At 49.2% G+C, this 16,112-nt stretch overlaps 7 protein-coding genes across 7 annotated transcripts; 3 read left to right on the top strand and 4 right to left on the bottom strand.

Annotated features, from left to right (window-relative positions):
- The first annotated feature begins 2,822 nt into the window (after positions 1 to 2,822).
- On the top strand, positions 2,823 to 4,394 carry POJ06DRAFT_292 (RTA1 like protein-domain-containing protein). The gene is made up of 7 exons (XM_056190376.1): positions 2,823 to 2,892; positions 2,955 to 3,174; positions 3,227 to 3,296; positions 3,345 to 3,413; positions 3,469 to 3,563; positions 3,618 to 3,960; positions 4,017 to 4,394. Exons 2-7 carry the CDS (start codon positions 2,970 to 2,972, stop codon positions 4,192 to 4,194), a joined length of 960 nt encoding a protein of 319 aa, XP_056046847.1. The 5' UTR covers positions 2,823 to 2,892; positions 2,955 to 2,969; the 3' UTR covers positions 4,195 to 4,394.
- An 86-nt stretch (positions 4,395 to 4,480) lies between these two features.
- Positions 4,481 to 6,082, bottom strand: POJ06DRAFT_347 (uncharacterized protein). Its single transcript, XM_056190909.1, has one exon. The coding sequence runs from the start codon at positions 5,594 to 5,596 to the stop codon at positions 4,595 to 4,597; it is 1,002 nt and encodes a 333-aa protein (XP_056046846.1). The 5' UTR covers positions 5,597 to 6,082; the 3' UTR covers positions 4,481 to 4,594.
- Positions 5,644 to 6,984, bottom strand: POJ06DRAFT_284183 (uncharacterized protein; the record flags this gene model as incomplete). The annotated part of the gene is made up of 4 exons (XM_056190154.1): positions 6,628 to 6,984; positions 6,462 to 6,568; positions 6,146 to 6,403; positions 5,644 to 6,091 (listed from the first exon to the last, which is right to left on the bottom strand). The coding sequence occupies exons 1-4, from the start codon at positions 6,706 to 6,708 to the stop codon at positions 5,644 to 5,646; spliced, it is 894 nt and encodes a 297-aa protein (XP_056046845.1). The 5' UTR covers positions 6,709 to 6,984.
- A 535-nt stretch (positions 6,985 to 7,519) lies between these two features.
- POJ06DRAFT_272132 (fungal-specific transcription factor domain-containing protein) lies at positions 7,520 to 10,621 on the bottom strand. Its single transcript, XM_056189548.1, has 3 exons — positions 9,903 to 10,621; positions 9,459 to 9,839; positions 7,520 to 9,388 (listed from the first exon to the last, which is right to left on the bottom strand). Exons 1-3 carry the CDS (start codon positions 10,533 to 10,535, stop codon positions 7,700 to 7,702), a joined length of 2,703 nt encoding a protein of 900 aa, XP_056046844.1. The 5' UTR covers positions 10,536 to 10,621; the 3' UTR covers positions 7,520 to 7,699.
- Positions 10,622 to 11,810: 1,189 nt separating this feature from the next.
- POJ06DRAFT_191334 (alpha/beta-hydrolase) lies at positions 11,811 to 12,713 on the bottom strand (the record flags this gene model as incomplete). The annotated part of the gene is made up of 2 exons (XM_056184841.1): positions 11,811 to 12,629; positions 12,684 to 12,713. 2 exons carry the CDS (start codon positions 12,711 to 12,713, stop codon positions 11,811 to 11,813), a joined length of 849 nt encoding a protein of 282 aa, XP_056046843.1.
- An 873-nt stretch (positions 12,714 to 13,586) lies between these two features.
- POJ06DRAFT_264225 (uncharacterized protein) lies at positions 13,587 to 14,177 on the top strand (the record flags this gene model as incomplete). The annotated part of the gene is made up of 3 exons (XM_056188986.1): positions 13,587 to 13,730; positions 13,796 to 14,044; positions 14,100 to 14,177. The coding sequence occupies 3 exons, from the start codon at positions 13,587 to 13,589 to the stop codon at positions 14,175 to 14,177; spliced, it is 471 nt and encodes a 156-aa protein (XP_056046842.1).
- Positions 14,178 to 14,434: 257 nt separating this feature from the next.
- On the top strand, positions 14,435 to 16,112 carry POJ06DRAFT_173 (uncharacterized protein). Its single transcript, XM_056184716.1, has 4 exons — positions 14,435 to 15,147; positions 15,201 to 15,253; positions 15,311 to 15,775; positions 15,833 to 16,112. Exons 1-4 carry the CDS (start codon positions 14,638 to 14,640, stop codon positions 15,927 to 15,929), a joined length of 1,125 nt encoding a protein of 374 aa, XP_056046841.1. The 5' UTR covers positions 14,435 to 14,637; the 3' UTR covers positions 15,930 to 16,112.

The raw sequence follows: 16,112 nt of genomic DNA, 5'->3' as shown, positions 1-16,112 counted from the left end.
GGGACTAACGTATATAACATTGTCGTCAAGAAGAAAAAAACGGAATAAAACACGCCACATAGAGGTATAAAATATAAGGCACCCTGCCTGCAGAGAGAGATAAGGCACAGATAACAAAAAAACCCACTTACAAATATTAAACTTAAACCCCAACTTTAGTCCCAACATCCGCACATTACAACCATCTCCTTCCTCAAGGCTCCGATCTCGGAGCTGGGCGCCGGGCCACCCGGGATGTGGAAAGCGTCTACGAGTTAGCGGCGTTCGCCAGATGATCCGCAAGTTCCCAGGTGCGTGCAGGGGGGGCATACCTGATTAAAAATGATTTATATAGCAGTAACCCTAAGCCCAATGTATGGTAAAAGGACGCGCGTCAGGGGCATCACTATCAATGACATCTTATTATTCCTGACCAAATTTAAATGAGTCAAAGGCATGATGAACTTCAGACCTAACAAGAGTGCATGTTATGAGTCTTTTCCAGTCAATAAAAACTTTCATATTTAGACCTGCAAATTTAGTAAGCATAAGCCTTAAATGCTTACGATATACTGACACTGATTGGGTGATATATACTACTAGCATTGTCATGCCTTGAGGAGGTGGTGTATCTTACACCTATCCAGTGTCATACACTACCCCTCCCAAATCACAAATCCGGCCATCGGGGGTTAGCAGTTATATAAATGAGCATTAGACGGTTACAATCCATTAATACAGAACTTTGTTTCAACCTGCCCCTTCAAGACGCACTGGGTTCCGCATGGGCTCCGGCTGCAAATTACAACATGCCCTGATTCGCATTTCGGAGGGGGACCGAGAAAGGGCCAGTTGATCTCGGTCTGAAATCGCACCCCGAGACGAAATTCCCAAACTCCCGTTAAGCAGTGCTTATTGCCTAATGCCCGACAAACAAGTCCAGAGTCTACACAGATTACTTGTAAGCATATAAATAGCGTACTGACTTTCCTTTCCTTGAGAATACACCCACGCGCCGCCGTTCTCTGTATTCAGGGTGCTTGTGGGCGATGGAGATTCCATTCAAGAAAAAAAGTGGTAAAACACATTAATAATCCATCTGTACCCAACGTCTCCAAAGTACAGTCCTGGTGCAAACCATATATAAGCGTGAACCGGCAATCGCGTGTAATCAACATTTGACCTAGAAAAGCGGCATGTTTGGCGAAGAATATCTTCGAACACTACCGTTGCTGTCACGCTTGTCAATGTCGTCCAAACCCGACTTGATCCCGCGCATTTAGAACAAATGCACTTTACAGTTAGTACCAGTTCATTTCAGACTCAGCGATGAAGAAAGTTGAGGGGACACGCTAGACGGCGATCCCGCGAGAAACGAGATGACCGTGAGTCGCCTACAGACGAGGAGAGCGAGGAGAGCCAGTCGGGCGAGTGTATGCGCTAGCCGGTCACTGTTTGCCTTGAGAGGCCCTCTTCCCAGGTACAGGAAAGCCAGCAGGATCTGTCCGACCGAAAGTAATAATGAAGAATGTAGGAGAGTCGTTGCTGAATGAAAGGAGTACGATACGCGAGAGACAGGCCGAAATTAGTGCACGTAGTGTACAGCCCCGATGCTGGCGAGCAAGAGTGCGATGACCATCGTGCGCATTCTATTGTACGCAATTAGATGGTTAATGACCAATTTTTTCTTGTCCGTAGGCCAACTAGAGATGAATGCGAACCAAAGAGAGGCGCAAAGTTTGATTTTAATTCCGCAAATGTACTTATAGAGAATTAGAGATCGCCAGATCGGACATTTGCTATCGACTTCTGGTGAGGATCGGCATGGATACACGGATAACGATATATCTGCGGATATCCGTCAAATTACGGATACGGATAGACATTAGGCAGATACGGATACGGATACGGATAAAGCAATCTTAATTAGTTATATCCATGGATATTATCCACGGATATCCACGAGACGCATAAATAAAGTTATCAAGCAAATATTACCGAGGGAGGTATTGAATTATTCGGCTGTGTCGGGAATAGATAGTCATAAGGAACAAACAGGTTTACGCAGTTGCTTTGCGAGGAACGCAGTAATGTCGTCCAGCATTCGCAATGCCGCTTCTGAGCCACACTACCCTAACCTTGAATATGGAACCGTAACAATAACAACGCGATAACAACAGCTTGTAATTCTAAATATAAACCGATCCATTACGTATATTAGACCAGGTGAGCCGGGTTTATATGTATGGATCGCCGGATCGATCTTAACGATTATACGACGGTCTTATAGACTCATAAGCTCAAGAAGGCATTTTTAGCCCAGTTGAACGGTATAATTCATATTAGTGATGGTTGTAATATCTTTCATTCATATTTTGTCATTCCTAGGTGGATATCCGTGGATATGATGGATACGGATACGGATAAGCCCATTTCTTCTGGATATGGATACGGATACGGATAACTATACGCTGCTCTAGATACGGATACGGATACGGATAACGAAAATTCTTATCCGTGCCAATCCCTACTTTCTCGCATTGTTCTGGAATTGGACCCCCACTTGAATTACTTCTGGCACCCGGAACAAAAATAGCAGATGGGTTCAATGCAATCCGGACGTGGAACGGAGAAAGCGTCTGGAGAGAAATCGCTGCCAAGCCCTAGCCCTTTGCTCTCGGTCCGAAATCGGAGTCCGAGAAGCAACTTCACACGCACGCGCATCTCGTCCTCGTCCTCCGCAACGGATCAACAATAGATACACGGTAACACTGGCTATATCCTCCGCAACAGAGATGGAAGAAAGTCTACACATCTCTTTGGACTGCATCGCATGCACAGCCTAGTAGGCGGCTCTTGGCAGGGCTCCCGAGGCCGGAGTGTCCAGGGAGCTGCCTGTACATCTGTCAATAAGTACAACAACAGCACCACGAAACTTGCTAATTCGACACAACTAACACTTCCTACCTGTACAGTGATTACTGAGAACCATGGAGGGCAATTTCACAATTCCAGACGATGAGTGCACTCTCCAGACATGCACACTAGCGCAAGCGCATTACACCTATCTGCCTTCCCTCGGCGGGAACGCGTTCTATGCCGGCTGGTTCGGACTTCTGATCGTCCTTCAGATCGTGCTGGTTATCAGGTATAGGATCTGGGGATACTTTGTGGCTATGTTTGGTGGACTTGTTCGTGAGTTACTCGTCTATGCATGTCCATCTGATATAGTCTAACTTCCTTTTAGTTGAAATCCTGGGATATGTTGCTCGCATACAGATGCACTTTAACCCTTTCACCAAGTCTCCATATTCCATGTAGGTTCACCCACTTCTAATGCAACCAAGTCTTCTGATGATGTTCAGGTATTTGGTTTGCTTGACCATTGCACCCGCTTTTCTTGGGGCAGCCGTGTATCTTTGTCTCTCTAGAATGTCAGTATATCAATACTTTCCTTTGTCAACAATGATCGCAAGCTCACTTATCTAGTGTCGTTGTTTATGGACAGAAGCTATCTCGATTTAGGCCCCGAACTTACACTGTTGTCTTTATTGCATGCGATGTCATATCGCTCTTCCTTCAAGGTACAACTACATTGAAGCTTTTTATCACTCGAATATGGCTAACCCTACCTACAGCCGCTGGAGGCGGTGTTGCATCAGGGGGTGCCTCGCAAAGCTCGGCTAACGCGGGTAAGGATCTCTTGCTGGCTGGACTCGGCTTCCAAGTGGCAGCGACTTTACTATTCACGATGGCTTGCGCCGAGTTTGCGTGGAGAGTGCACAAAGCCGGACCTGATGCGTGTGAACCCACTCATATGATATTGCGAAGTAGCTGGAAATTTCGCATAATTCTCTGGAGTCTTGGCCTGGCTATTACGTGCATTTTTACGAGAAGCGTATACCGCGTCGCAGAACTTAGTCAGGGTTTACACGGAGCACTCGCGAACCAGGAAGTCACGTTCATGATCCTCGAAGGAGCGTGAGTAGTATCCCTGGAGCCTGTGTCGATTGAATCGCTTACTGATATTACTGTAGGATGATCTTCATCGCTTCTGGATCGCAGACATTCCTTCATCCGGGATTCTGCTTCCAAGGAAGCTGGGAAGCCGCCGACTTCAGTCTCGGTCGCAGTAATAGAGAGAATAATAAGGAAGACCTGGCGCTCTCGGACATGAACAATGTTGTCGAAAATGGAGGGGAAAGTCTCAAGTAAAGGGGGTCTATGACTTAGCTGTGACAGCGATATACACGTGGATGGTCGGGAAATTGTTGAGTCGTCCGTGATTTATTGGTTGTTATAATTGTTCTTCCTATTTCCACCTTTAAACACAGAGGTTCTAGAGAAATTATAACTAATTGAAATGGGACCGTCATTGTTAAGTCCATGAGGTGGAGTATGCGAAATGGTCATGTCGAGTAGCAGATGAGAATATTTTTTTTCCAATTCACTTTGTAGATAGTGGATCGAATGGGTCCTTGCAGTGACATGCATGGAGTATGGCATGTGTATAACATGCGTATACGATTGGTAGCGTATATAATGTAATAGGATGTACTAAACCCAAGGTCCTACAAAACACTATTGCCTCATCCGCGCTGTGAACTTCTATAACTTACAACGGTAAAAAATCAAATATCATATTATCCCAAATTCCCCACGGAATTTCTGCACTATCGATGTCTGAAATATTCATGAGACCCTGGCTAGTGTGATCGGTATCCAATGGTGACAGGTCTGCGGTAGCTTGAGACTGCATTGACTGCGGCTCCTGAGATACGCCAGCAGGGCCAGACTGATCTTCGGAAGCTTGAACTTGAGGAAAATGATGGTACCGTCGGTCACTCGCCAGTCCCTGACCCAGTCGTTGACATTCATGGATCAGTGACCTCGAGTACTCGCTGCGAAAATGCTCCAGATAAAATGACGGTTCGATTCGAGCGAGGACTTCGAATAACGCAGCCATACGCTCGTGTTCATCACCTGATTCCCGAACTGATCGACGATGGACATTTATTGCAGTTTGAACCTTGGACCGTGCAAGATTTATATCAGATCTCTCCAGTTGTGATGGCAATCCAATGACCCTAAATAGGAATAATGTTGCAAACACCATCAGCATAAAATGGGTCTTTGGATAACATATCTGCGACCTTAATGATCCCACAGCATGTATTGCCAAATCTTCGAGTGCTGACCTGTTGAAGATGTCAATCATGCGCGTGGCCGCGGTCAGGCCGTACGTCAGAATGACCAACTCCCCAGGCTTCAGATTTCTATCGCGTCCAGCACTGGAGGACAAGCGGCCAATATGGCATAACGATAGGTCATAGACGAATAATTTAGCCGCCAGGAGAGATATTTCTAACTCTGTACTCCACACTTGCCTGAAGGTGGTCTTAATCAAATCAAGTTCTCGTTCAAAGAGAGCGATGAAGGTGTTACATGCAAGTGGATCGAAACCTCCTTCCAAGCCTGACACCAATTTTGCCGTTTGACAATGAATTAACACGAGGGCATTAAACTCTGAAATGCCATCACGAGTCACAATAGCATTCATTGTATCCAAATATAAGCGAATCGGTAGTTGAAGGGGAAGTTCGTGCATTATGCTCATACTGTATATGTTAGCATGCTTACCTCATACTGATAACCATGCGGTACTCACTGCGTGCTCACATAAATGCACCCTTTCCAAGTCCTCATTCTTTCCTCGCTGTCACCGACAAATGAATGACCCCCATGATCGCGACCCAAATTCTCCTTCTCGAGCACCTGTCTATGAATTCCCAATTGCAACGCTGCATTCACAGCCGCAGCGCAGTACGTTACGCTTGGATCTCCATGTTGACTGCGGACTGGCATGGGCCAGAGGCAGATATAGAGAATGGCCTGAATAACGCGAACTGAACGGACAGAGTTGACGAGTGCAGTAGACAAGATCTCTTTGTAGGGGGCAAACAGATTGCGGTAGATGGAAGAGTGTTGCTTATGATAACGGGAAGAAATGAGAAGCACCGTCCAAAACAACAGCGGGCATGATTGAACAAGCTGTGTCGGTGAAAAGTCCTTGTCGAGGATCGGAAAATATACGTAATGATTCGTGCGGAAACTGCAATAATCATGTCAGCACTTGCCAGCGAATATTCCCACACAGTATGCACACTATTCAAAGAGATCTCTGATGGTGTCAGCCTCAATGGCGATGTCACCTAGCTTTTGGCTCCCGATGTATGACAGATCATCTTTCGAACCAGCCAACGGTCCAAGAACCGCAGGAGTAGGTTCGGTCTCGAGTCGTGGTTGCTCAGGAATATCACGCGGTGGATGATACTCTGGAAATGAAGGGCGAGGAATGGTAATATCATGATCTCTGAGCGCCCCCTGGATTAGTGACAATTGAGACGTGACGTCCTTCAAAAGACTGTGAGTACTGTTAGCTAAGAGTAGTAGAGGCGTTCAACTCATCTTCAATAGTCAACCTTCTCGTTCGAATGGGTTTGAAGGTAGAATCGACACTACAATCCCTGTCCTTTGCCTTGCACGCGGAGCATGGAGACGGAAACACCTCGGTCGAGTCACAGCGGATCTAGGGACTATGTGTTTAGCACACATGCGGTATAGTTCAGTCTCACGAAAGCTTCTCACCTTGAATTGGCGGCAGTGATTGCAGGATCTTACTCTCCTGCTGCCCGACCCAGCTGACTTCGATATATGTCCAGCCGGCATCACCGGTCGATAGCGTAGGCTGCCGTCATGCGAGGCTCGCACTTAAAGCAGCCGTGAAATAGACATCATTGGAAGCGAGACGGTGGTGGCCAATCTTCCCTCTATGGGCTATGAGGACAGAACCGGACGGCAGACCGGCAGATGCTGTGAATGTATTTAGGAGGTGGGTCTTAAGTTGCCACAAAAATATCTCACCAAGGTTTCGTGCCTGAGCGGACGCTGGGCAGATGTCGCACAGCCACAGTCGTCGTAAGCTTACATTGGCCAAAAGCCCGGATAACAAGGCGGGCCACCGGGTAACACGAGAGCCAGGACTACAATACATCCCCACATCCTGGGCGTACAATATATATAGCTTAAACTGTAGCCGGTAACTTTTTTAGTATCAACGGATGCGAAAGGTGCGGCTCAATAAGAAGCAACGATTAGGATATCTTCGCTGAAGTCATAGCGCAAACCTCAACGAAGGGCTAGACCCGCTTCCTGGTCCATCTGATCAATCAAGCTTTGCCCATCATCTCATTTGCAATGGTGCTGAGATCTACAGTTACTGGACAGTGAATACGAAAACTCGTTTACGGCATTGTAGGAATATAATAGATTATTATCGGGATGTTTAATCCGCCAAAGCTACCCGTATAGGCTACAGATATTGATTTTTCGTGGGTCTTTGAAACTCTTACCTTAAGTGATCCATTTCACTATGTCTCACAACCCTAGTAGAGAATTAAGGAACTATTGGGGAGCGCCAATATTTTGGTGTTTAGAGTGAAGAGGCTGTGGCAGGAGTGTGGCCGCAATATTAATCTTTGGATGGTGATGCTCCTCTCTTTAGTTACCATCTAATAATTCATTCCCGACGATATTAAAAGGTTAGTTTAATCTACTAATTAAGTAATAAAATAAATATGAATAAGTTATAATTAAAAAAGACAAAACGAGGGGGAAGCCAGAGTACCCTTTTATATCCCACTCCTGATGGCCAAGAGAGCTAGGCACGCCGGTTGCCATTTGGATCTGCTTCCCACTCCCCGCTCTTGGCAGACTCAACCCAATTATACCAGTTGACCTCGCCATCCAAGTCCATGTCCACATCGATCGCATCCACATCCACAGTCGCGAAGACGTCGACGGACGGATCGGCGTCTGCCCATAGCCAAGGCACGAAGCCAGCCCCCATGACCTGGTCGTACGAGCAGTCTGGGGGCACAGCGGAAAACGGGTCGTATGATGCCCCAGAAGTCTGTCCTAGTGCCAATTCGCTCGGATGGTTCGTTGTCAGGACCGACTCGACGTTTGCGGTATCGGTGCTGGACGGGTTTTGACCCGTCTGAGGTCCGCTAGCACCAAGATAGGCAGGTTCAATGCTCATGCCAGAGCTCACATCGCTTGCGCTATACACGGGCATAGAGCCTATATTCGGCTGGCTCGTGCTGACAGTGTGCACTGACGAGTTGGAGGGCCCAGCTCCGAGGGATGCAGATGTCCTTGGGCCATGCCGGCGTCCCTCCGGCATCGCCACGAGCTGCCGCCAACGCTCGCGAAAGAGATCGACAGCATTGGTTCCAGCGGGGAACGGCCCCGAACTTCTCGGTACGGGGATGCTGTTGTCGTCCATTTCCAGCCGTTCGGCGGCCCTAGTATCGCTCTTTAGCCGCTCGAGCTCGGCATCGCGATGCTTCCTGGCCTTGGACATCAGCTTGCGCAGGGGAACCCATATGCGCATGTTCTTGTCCATGTAGGACTGGGCTGGGATCAGCCAGCTGCTGTGAAGTGCGACCCAGGCCCTCTCAACGACGGGCGACCATGGACGCCGCGAAATCTCGATGAGAAGGTAGACGATGGCATGCCAATGGGTACAAGTCTGATAACCCCAGCGCCACTGACGGCATCTTTGCTCGGCGTTTAAGGCATGGTTGTACTCTGCTACCTCGATCGCCGAAGCAAACAGCTTGGCCCTGATCTCGTCCGAGAAGTGCTCGCTCGGGGAGAAGAAAAGAACCGGGAGATAGATGATGAGTGTCATCTTGGCCATGACGAGGCGCGCGAGAGTGACCGCAACCCAGTACGCCATGTTGCCCGACTCTGTCGAGTATTTGAAGTGGTTCCGTTCGACTTTCTGATACATCTCGTTCAGCAGACGGCTCTGTCTTTCCAGATCCGGTGCGCCATCCTTGATAATCAGGGCCATCATCTGCCTCGTGACGTCGAACCAGATAAGCGCGAACGACATATCAGTCAGGCCTTGGCGCTCCGTGGGCATCTGCTTTGAGTCGGGCTGGATGTCTGTATCGTTGATATTCAGGGGAAGCTTGGTGTCAAAACTACCGCTTGTGATAGTGAGGTCAGTCCCCTGATCTTCGGATGCTCTCACATCCAGTATACACACGGCCCACCACACCCTTCGTCGCATCTCGATCTCGTACGGTCTCAGGTGCTCGAAGTTGGCTCCATCGCGGTGCAAGCCAAGGGCTTGGGCCATCCTGATAAGAAGCCCCGTCATCATCCACACGAACCTCGGGCTGTCATGGCGTCGAAGGAGAAAGAGGAAGATGGTAAATGCCTGCACCAGGACCACATCGGGAACATTGAGGAAATCAGCCTTCGCAAGGGCATGCTCCAAGCCTAGCCGATACTTGAGATTAAGATCGGTTTTTGTAAAGCCAAAATTGGTCATGATCTGTGGCGCAGGGGATGCGTTAGCATCGCATCCAAGTCACGTCTGTCGGACTTGCTCGGGATGAACTTACATCGTCTTCCTCCATGGAGGTTATTGCTGCGTAGTAGATCGAGAGCATCAAGGCCTCGTTGGCCGGCGTGAGGCTGGTCATGTCGCCGCGCAGATCGCGTACCATCCTAGTAACGGTCGGCATGTGGACGATTTGCAATGCGAAGTTCACGTTTTCAGAGAACACATCTAGTAAAAACGGGATCTGTGACGGTAATGGGTGAAACTCTCGGGGACCGGGGGCCGAAGGACTCAAATTGTGTCGGAATAAGAGCGCGTGTCGTTCTGATGGCGTGCGCTCAAGTTCCTGGGTAGATGTGGTCTTCCCTGCACGCACCTCGTCCTCTGAGGTATCAAAGTCGTCACCCGCAAGCCCGCAAGTGTCCATCTTCAGCCCTTCAAGCTGGAACGTAAGTCAGCTAGCGATTCAGTCAAGATGACGGCTTGATACAGAAGGCCGACTCACCTCGTCGTTGACGCGGGACCAGAAGCCGGTGCCGACATAGCGGCTTCGGCTGGCGTCCTGCAAGACGAGCCTCCCGAACTGCTTCTGGACATTGCCCGCACTCGTGGTCGGCGACGCACTCCTCTGGTGTTCTGCCTCACGGTCTTGGGTCGAGCTGCTGGGAGGGCTAACCCCGGACGAGCCACCTGCGACCGAATTCGCCGCTGCGTGGGCCTGCTCCAGCTGACCGCTCAGCTCCTTGACGAGGCTCTCGAGAGTTCGCAGTCTCTCCATAACCTGGCCAACCCGAAGGTCGGTGCTGGCTTGCTCTGCCTGCGCGTTTGATGCTGCATTGTTGGAGATGTACCCGAGGCGACGAGCCCATCTTGGCGGGCGGTCAGTCGACGGAACGACGCAGGCAATATTAGCCCGGCGGCAATTAGAACAGGGCGACAACTTGTCACACCGGACTTTCCGGCTTCTGCAAGTCACGCAGCTGCGAAGTCTCGGCGTGGGTGCGTTTTCGGTTGCAGGTGCAGATGATGCGGTGGCGGGCGAGCTCGCGGTTTTCTCGGACACGGCGGCCGAGGTTGACGCACTCGCGCTCCCTTGAGAAGTCGCCGCCGAGATTGTCACTGACGGCATCTGCGACATGCATGGGTTCAGGCGAAATGTCGCCTGTCGACGGCTGCGCAGTGTGAACCAACCCGCGATGGGTTTTACTATCGGTCCCTCCTTGATGCTCGCTTGTGTGGTGAGAGCGTTGACGCGCTTATTCTTCGCCTGTGGGCCTGCCCCTGATTCGGGGAAACTCAAGCGCGGCCGCCCCGCGAGTGACGTCCATACGTATGTATACAAGGCATCAGATTTCCACTCACCAAACGGGACATTGATCATAGCACGGACACTCACATTATATAGATGACATCGCCCATCGCATCTACACGCGTCTGCTTTTTCCCTTTACGGATGTCTTCTTCTTTTCTGCTGATCTTGGTGGGTTCAGAAAGATTACACACCACATAGCTCTATGGTTAGAGAAAGGCCACTCATCGACCCTCCCCAAGAGCACGTACCCAAGAGTGATTCATCGTAACTGAGGAGGTCTCTCGTGGGGCAGAATCCGAGACTGGGACCAGAAAAGACTTTCTATGATTGTTGAGAGAGGAAACAACCGAAGACCCTTTCGAACAGATCTCAGCGATTGACATTGTTGCCCTGTGCCCGAACGCCGTCTCCCCTCACAGGCGTCTAAAGGAGAGTCTCATAGACGCGTCGGATCACGTACGGAAAAACAGAGAAGACACTCGGTCCTTGTTCTCTGCGACACGTTTCGCCGCCTTCTTCAGCTACGCCTGCGAGCACTTTTCGGAAGCCACTAAGGAGCCTTTCAATTTCATTCACGCATCAAGAACCCAGAATCCGGTTGGCTCGGACCTGGTAGAGCACAGGGTCAAGGTTACCCTGATGGTCTAATTCAGCTTTAGTGTTCGATCCAGTCAGTGTTTTCAAAGTATTGTATCGGAATGTGTTTTACAAGGTGAGTGGATATTGATCTCTTACCTTCAAAGGATCTGGAGATATTATACTACGGACTGGCTTCATCAATATGATTAAAGATCAACTACGGTCCTTTATGCCTCCAAGGACCAAGGAAGTCCTCCGCAGAGGTCCATCGCGGTAGTCATCTCAGATTCGAGGATCGATGGCCTGCTATTCAGAGAGCAATACTTGTCTTTCTTGTCTCCATCTCAGACCCCAGTACGGCTTACCCTGCGGACACTGTGTATGCGAAAACTGTGTTCTGGTATTTGTAGAGGAATATATCTGAACACCGGAGTGGAGTCATGAGTCGCCCAGATCCCATTAGTTCTTACACCACAACCGCCCAACTCCCTCCAAAACTCTCAAAAATATTTCGGACATCTCTCAAAGCCACCGCTCAAACCAGTGCAAAGCCTGCGTGACCGAGTCCTCCAGGCACGCCCTCTCCAGCGGATCGTCCGGATTGCCTCTCACAGCAAAACCATGCCGTCCGGGCTTATAGACCTTGTGCTCCATCTCCGGCAATTTTCTCCCCGCTTCCTTAGCTTTCACATGGATCTTCTCCACCTTGCCCTTCTGCTCAATCTTCACGCCCACATCCTCCAGCCCCCACCCATAGCTGACAGGCACGACCAAATTCTCGACATCACCCGGAAAGGCCAAATTACTCGGATGCAACGCCACCGCCGCGTCCACAAGCGGCACCATTTCGCCATCAATCTCAATCATGTTGCTTTCTAGCCCGGCTCGAATCGCATACCTTCCACCCCAGCAGAATCCAGTTATCCCAATCTTCTGGCTCCTGGGAGTCGCGCGTCTCAACGCCTGCAAGAAATCCATACAGACCTTGTTCGTAGGCGCCTCCTTGTGCCTCATCATCCACATGATAAGAGACGGCGCGCTAGCAAGAAGGCCCGTATACTTTGCAAGTGCCGACTGCTTAGTCGCATCGATTGGAATCGCAACGTCAGCAAACTTGAGGGTTACGGGATCGCCCTCGAAGAAGTCTGGGAGGTAGACCAGCCATTCGCCGCTTTTGGCGTAGGCGTCGGCGATTAGTTTGTTGTTGGGCAGCGGCAGGCCGAAGATATCCGAGTAGATTACTATGATGCCCCGCGGGTTGGTGCGGTTGCCGATCACGTAGGAATTTAGGCCGTGGATCATTTCTTCCTTGCCCAGGGGTTGGCCATTGTGGACGGTGCCCTAGAGAATGCGGTGAGTGGGGTTTGTGAATAAAGATTTGGATAGAGGCCGCACCTTGATGCACTCTTCGCATGAGGTATTCATTGCGGAGTTGGGGAGCTCGAAACAGCGGGTGAAGGTAGATCAGCTGCTCAACGTAGGTCGTTCCCTGCTGAGCGCAAACGGACTGCGTAGATTTAAAAGCAACGGGGACGTGCCGAAAGATGAACAACTGCTGTATTCAACCAACATGGCAGGCTTCAGCTTCATATATAAGCAGGTTGGCCCGTCTCTTGTCTCGGCTCGGTGTTTTCTCGCCCACAACTATCTAACCCTGACCAAGTCACAGTATCGATGGCAGCCTCGGCTTCGGGCTCCGAGAAAAACGCGACTTCCCCATCGAACGCTCCAGCGCCGCACGACGCCAACCCGGGCGTTGATAAGCCCATTTCGAGAACCCGACTCCTTTTGAGATTGAAATGATGGCCCCTGGTGTTAGAGATGGTGTAGCAGGCCTAGGAGACTAAACCCGTCTCTTTCGGCCTTTAGGGTGCGAATATAAGCATTCACTGTAAAATTAGTGATTGTAACTTACACAATAATATTACTGAGCAAGTGTTTGCCGCTTTTTAAGTTCAATTCTTCGCATGTGGGTTTGAACGTCGGACCGGCTCGGGGCGTCCCCGGCTTCTCCAGTTGTAACCTCAAAGGCATGACGCTCGAAGGCGGTTGCTCGTTCTCTGTTTTAGGAACTTTCTGACTAAGAATGGCTTGTTTTGTGGATGAATCCTCTCATAGAGGATGTGACTAGCGGCTGACATTCCAGTACAATGGTTGTGCTGCTCCAAGCCGGCGGTTACTTGCGGGATACCGCCAACCTATTTTTGGCTTGTAGTGCATCTATTGCGGGGGGAATATGAAGGACAGGGTTCCCCCGGCTACGAGATGTTCCAGGTCCTACGCAAACACAATTTCACTATGGCCTCAAGGATAGACTTTTGCGCGAGCCTTGTCGTGTTTTTTTTATGGGCCGGCATTCGGGGCCTCCGAGTAGGTGCTGCAGCCGTGGAACACTGTCGTGCCTGTAGTGGAGTGCCGACTCCCTCAACCACTACACTTGATGTAAGTATATTTTTTAGCGTCCATAGTGACACTCGGCGACCAGTTAAAATTGACGAAGTGGTCAGTTCGATCATATCACGACTGTGACACAATCTATTGCGTCTCTGCCCACGGAATTCCACTATTCGGATTACCTATACCTAAGCGATTTTCAGCTTCTCAAGTGCTCTTCGTTTGCAGCAAACAACACCGACGCAAATGCTTGCTCTTCGGATAAAATTGCATTACTTTCTACTGGTGGTGGATCAATGACATTCGGTACGCCCGATAGTACATCGCTTTCAAACTATCGATATATGAACCTATCCTCCATGGTGAGTTATAAATAATACAAATCCCCGTTATTCATCTTGCTGATCCGTCAAAAAGCGAGTTACGAACCTCGAAGACACAGACGTTTATGTTTTGCTTCAGTTTATTCCTCCGTTTGCCCATGGTGGGTTATAGTTTTATTATTCGACCTATGAATTCCAACTTCCTAAAGGTAGCTCCAATCAACTAATAGATGGCCTCGAGCAAGCCGGATTAATCTATGTCCAAACCCTGTTATTTACGTGTAGTAGAGGGCACAGCGACTCCGATGCAGCCGGCCCAGCAAGGTTGACCTGCGGCAATTTTCATCTCTGTATTCCTGTGGCTGACATTTTGCTAGTGTTGCCTTTGATGATGTTGCAATTGTAGTACCTCACAGTAGGCATTGCGGCCACTCCTACACCTCAACTCCAACGTCCACCGGTTGTCCCATGAATCCTGTGACTAGCTCGACAGCTTGTGCGCCCGCAGCTCCAACTACGACTACGCAGAAACTTACGTTATTCTTACTTATGGAAATATGGTCAACGCAGGAATTCATAACTGAGTATTTTAGTTTGATGACATCAGCACTGGCCCTTCCGGAAGCATCCCGATGCCAGCACATTATAAAGGACTCAATTTTTCTCCCAAGGCAGTCGTCATGCGCTCTTCAGGAAAGAATACTTATGGTTCAAAACGGTCATCTGGTCCTAATGCTCTGTTGGGCGTGCCCTATCAAGGCGAAGGATTTGGTAACTCAATTGCCATATCTTTTTCATCCGAGCAGACCGCCACATTCACGATTCAGGGCTTCCACGTCACCGTCTTCAATATTTCAAACCCTTCTGTTCCGTCCAGTCAATCTGCTACTTTGACATTGACACTGTTTAGTGATGGCTATTACCCTAATACTGTGTCAATAAGCGTACCTGTCGGTGAGGAAATGTATAAAGTGAACGCGACTGCGGCCTCGGATGGATTTGTAGACACTTATGCTGTCAGGCTTCAAGCGTCATTCGACGACTCTACAGATGCAGGACTCATTATTGATAGTCTGCAGATTGAGAGGCCCAGTTACCCAGATTTGTCAGAAATTTGTCGTAAGGGCCTGCGAACGTTGACAGTAAGTCATGAAATTGTGCATAGAGGAGAAATTCAACCTGACAATGCGAGCAGTTTGACGATATCAGCACATCCTGTGGTAGAGGCGACATTGCTGCACCTGCAACGTGAGCAGCGGATCTTTTACTATCATTGATGCAAAGAATCACTGATAAACTATGTAGCTACCAAGACTTTCGCCTTCACTATCCGACATCTGTGTACGAAGAACTATCTCCATGGAACGTAACTGCCGCTTCGATCTATGCCGCCAACTCATCCGAAGCTCTCGTCGCTGGTGGTTCTCGCAACATTCTCCATGGCACCACGGGAACTAACGGGCCAAGCTCGGAGTTCCAGCTTTTCGCCAATGGCGTATCTGTCGATCTGGATGAGACGCACAGCTTGAAGTCTGCAGGGAACTTTGACTTTGACCTTATAGCTCTAAATCTAGGACTTGACGAGATTACGACAGTACCTGACGCCATTGCGTTTTATTTTGTTATGACAGGCTTCGATAAGTGTGGAAATCAGATAGCACAAATGAGTAGGTATTATGTCCCCTTTCCCGGCACAGGAGGAAGCGTTACCCAGTTCAATGCCGGCATGTTTGCCGAGTTGAACTTTGTTGGACTAAGGAAAGTACAATTGTAAGACTTTTCCCACTGCCTATATTGGATGTCTCACATCAATGACAATATCTTTAGCTCTGCTACTGCGGCAACGTTTAATCCAGATGGATACCCCGCTTTATATCTTTTGCCATTCTGGATCGACTCAGTGGAATATCGTAGATCGGGTTAGAGAGGCTGTGGTACAAAGGAAGATTTAATGCGAGTGTCTACTTGTCCAAGAAGTTTGCGTTTCTCACAAAAAGGGAAGGATAGACTGTCGACTGGGCTGAACTAGGAGACTTGATTGACGTACAACGTTCTAACTCATTATTACAAGTACAATGCTTCGTACTTGCAGAACCGGCGGCTTGAC

Source organism: Lipomyces tetrasporus, assembly GCF_029532465.1.
Source record: "Lipomyces tetrasporus strain NRRL Y-64009 chromosome Unknown POJ06scaffold_1, whole genome shotgun sequence".
NCBI classification, from domain to species: Eukaryota; Fungi; Ascomycota; class Lipomycetes; order Lipomycetales; family Lipomycetaceae; genus Lipomyces; species Lipomyces tetrasporus.
Note: the sequence above shows the minus strand (reverse complement) of the source record. Positions and strands in the feature narration are given on the sequence as shown.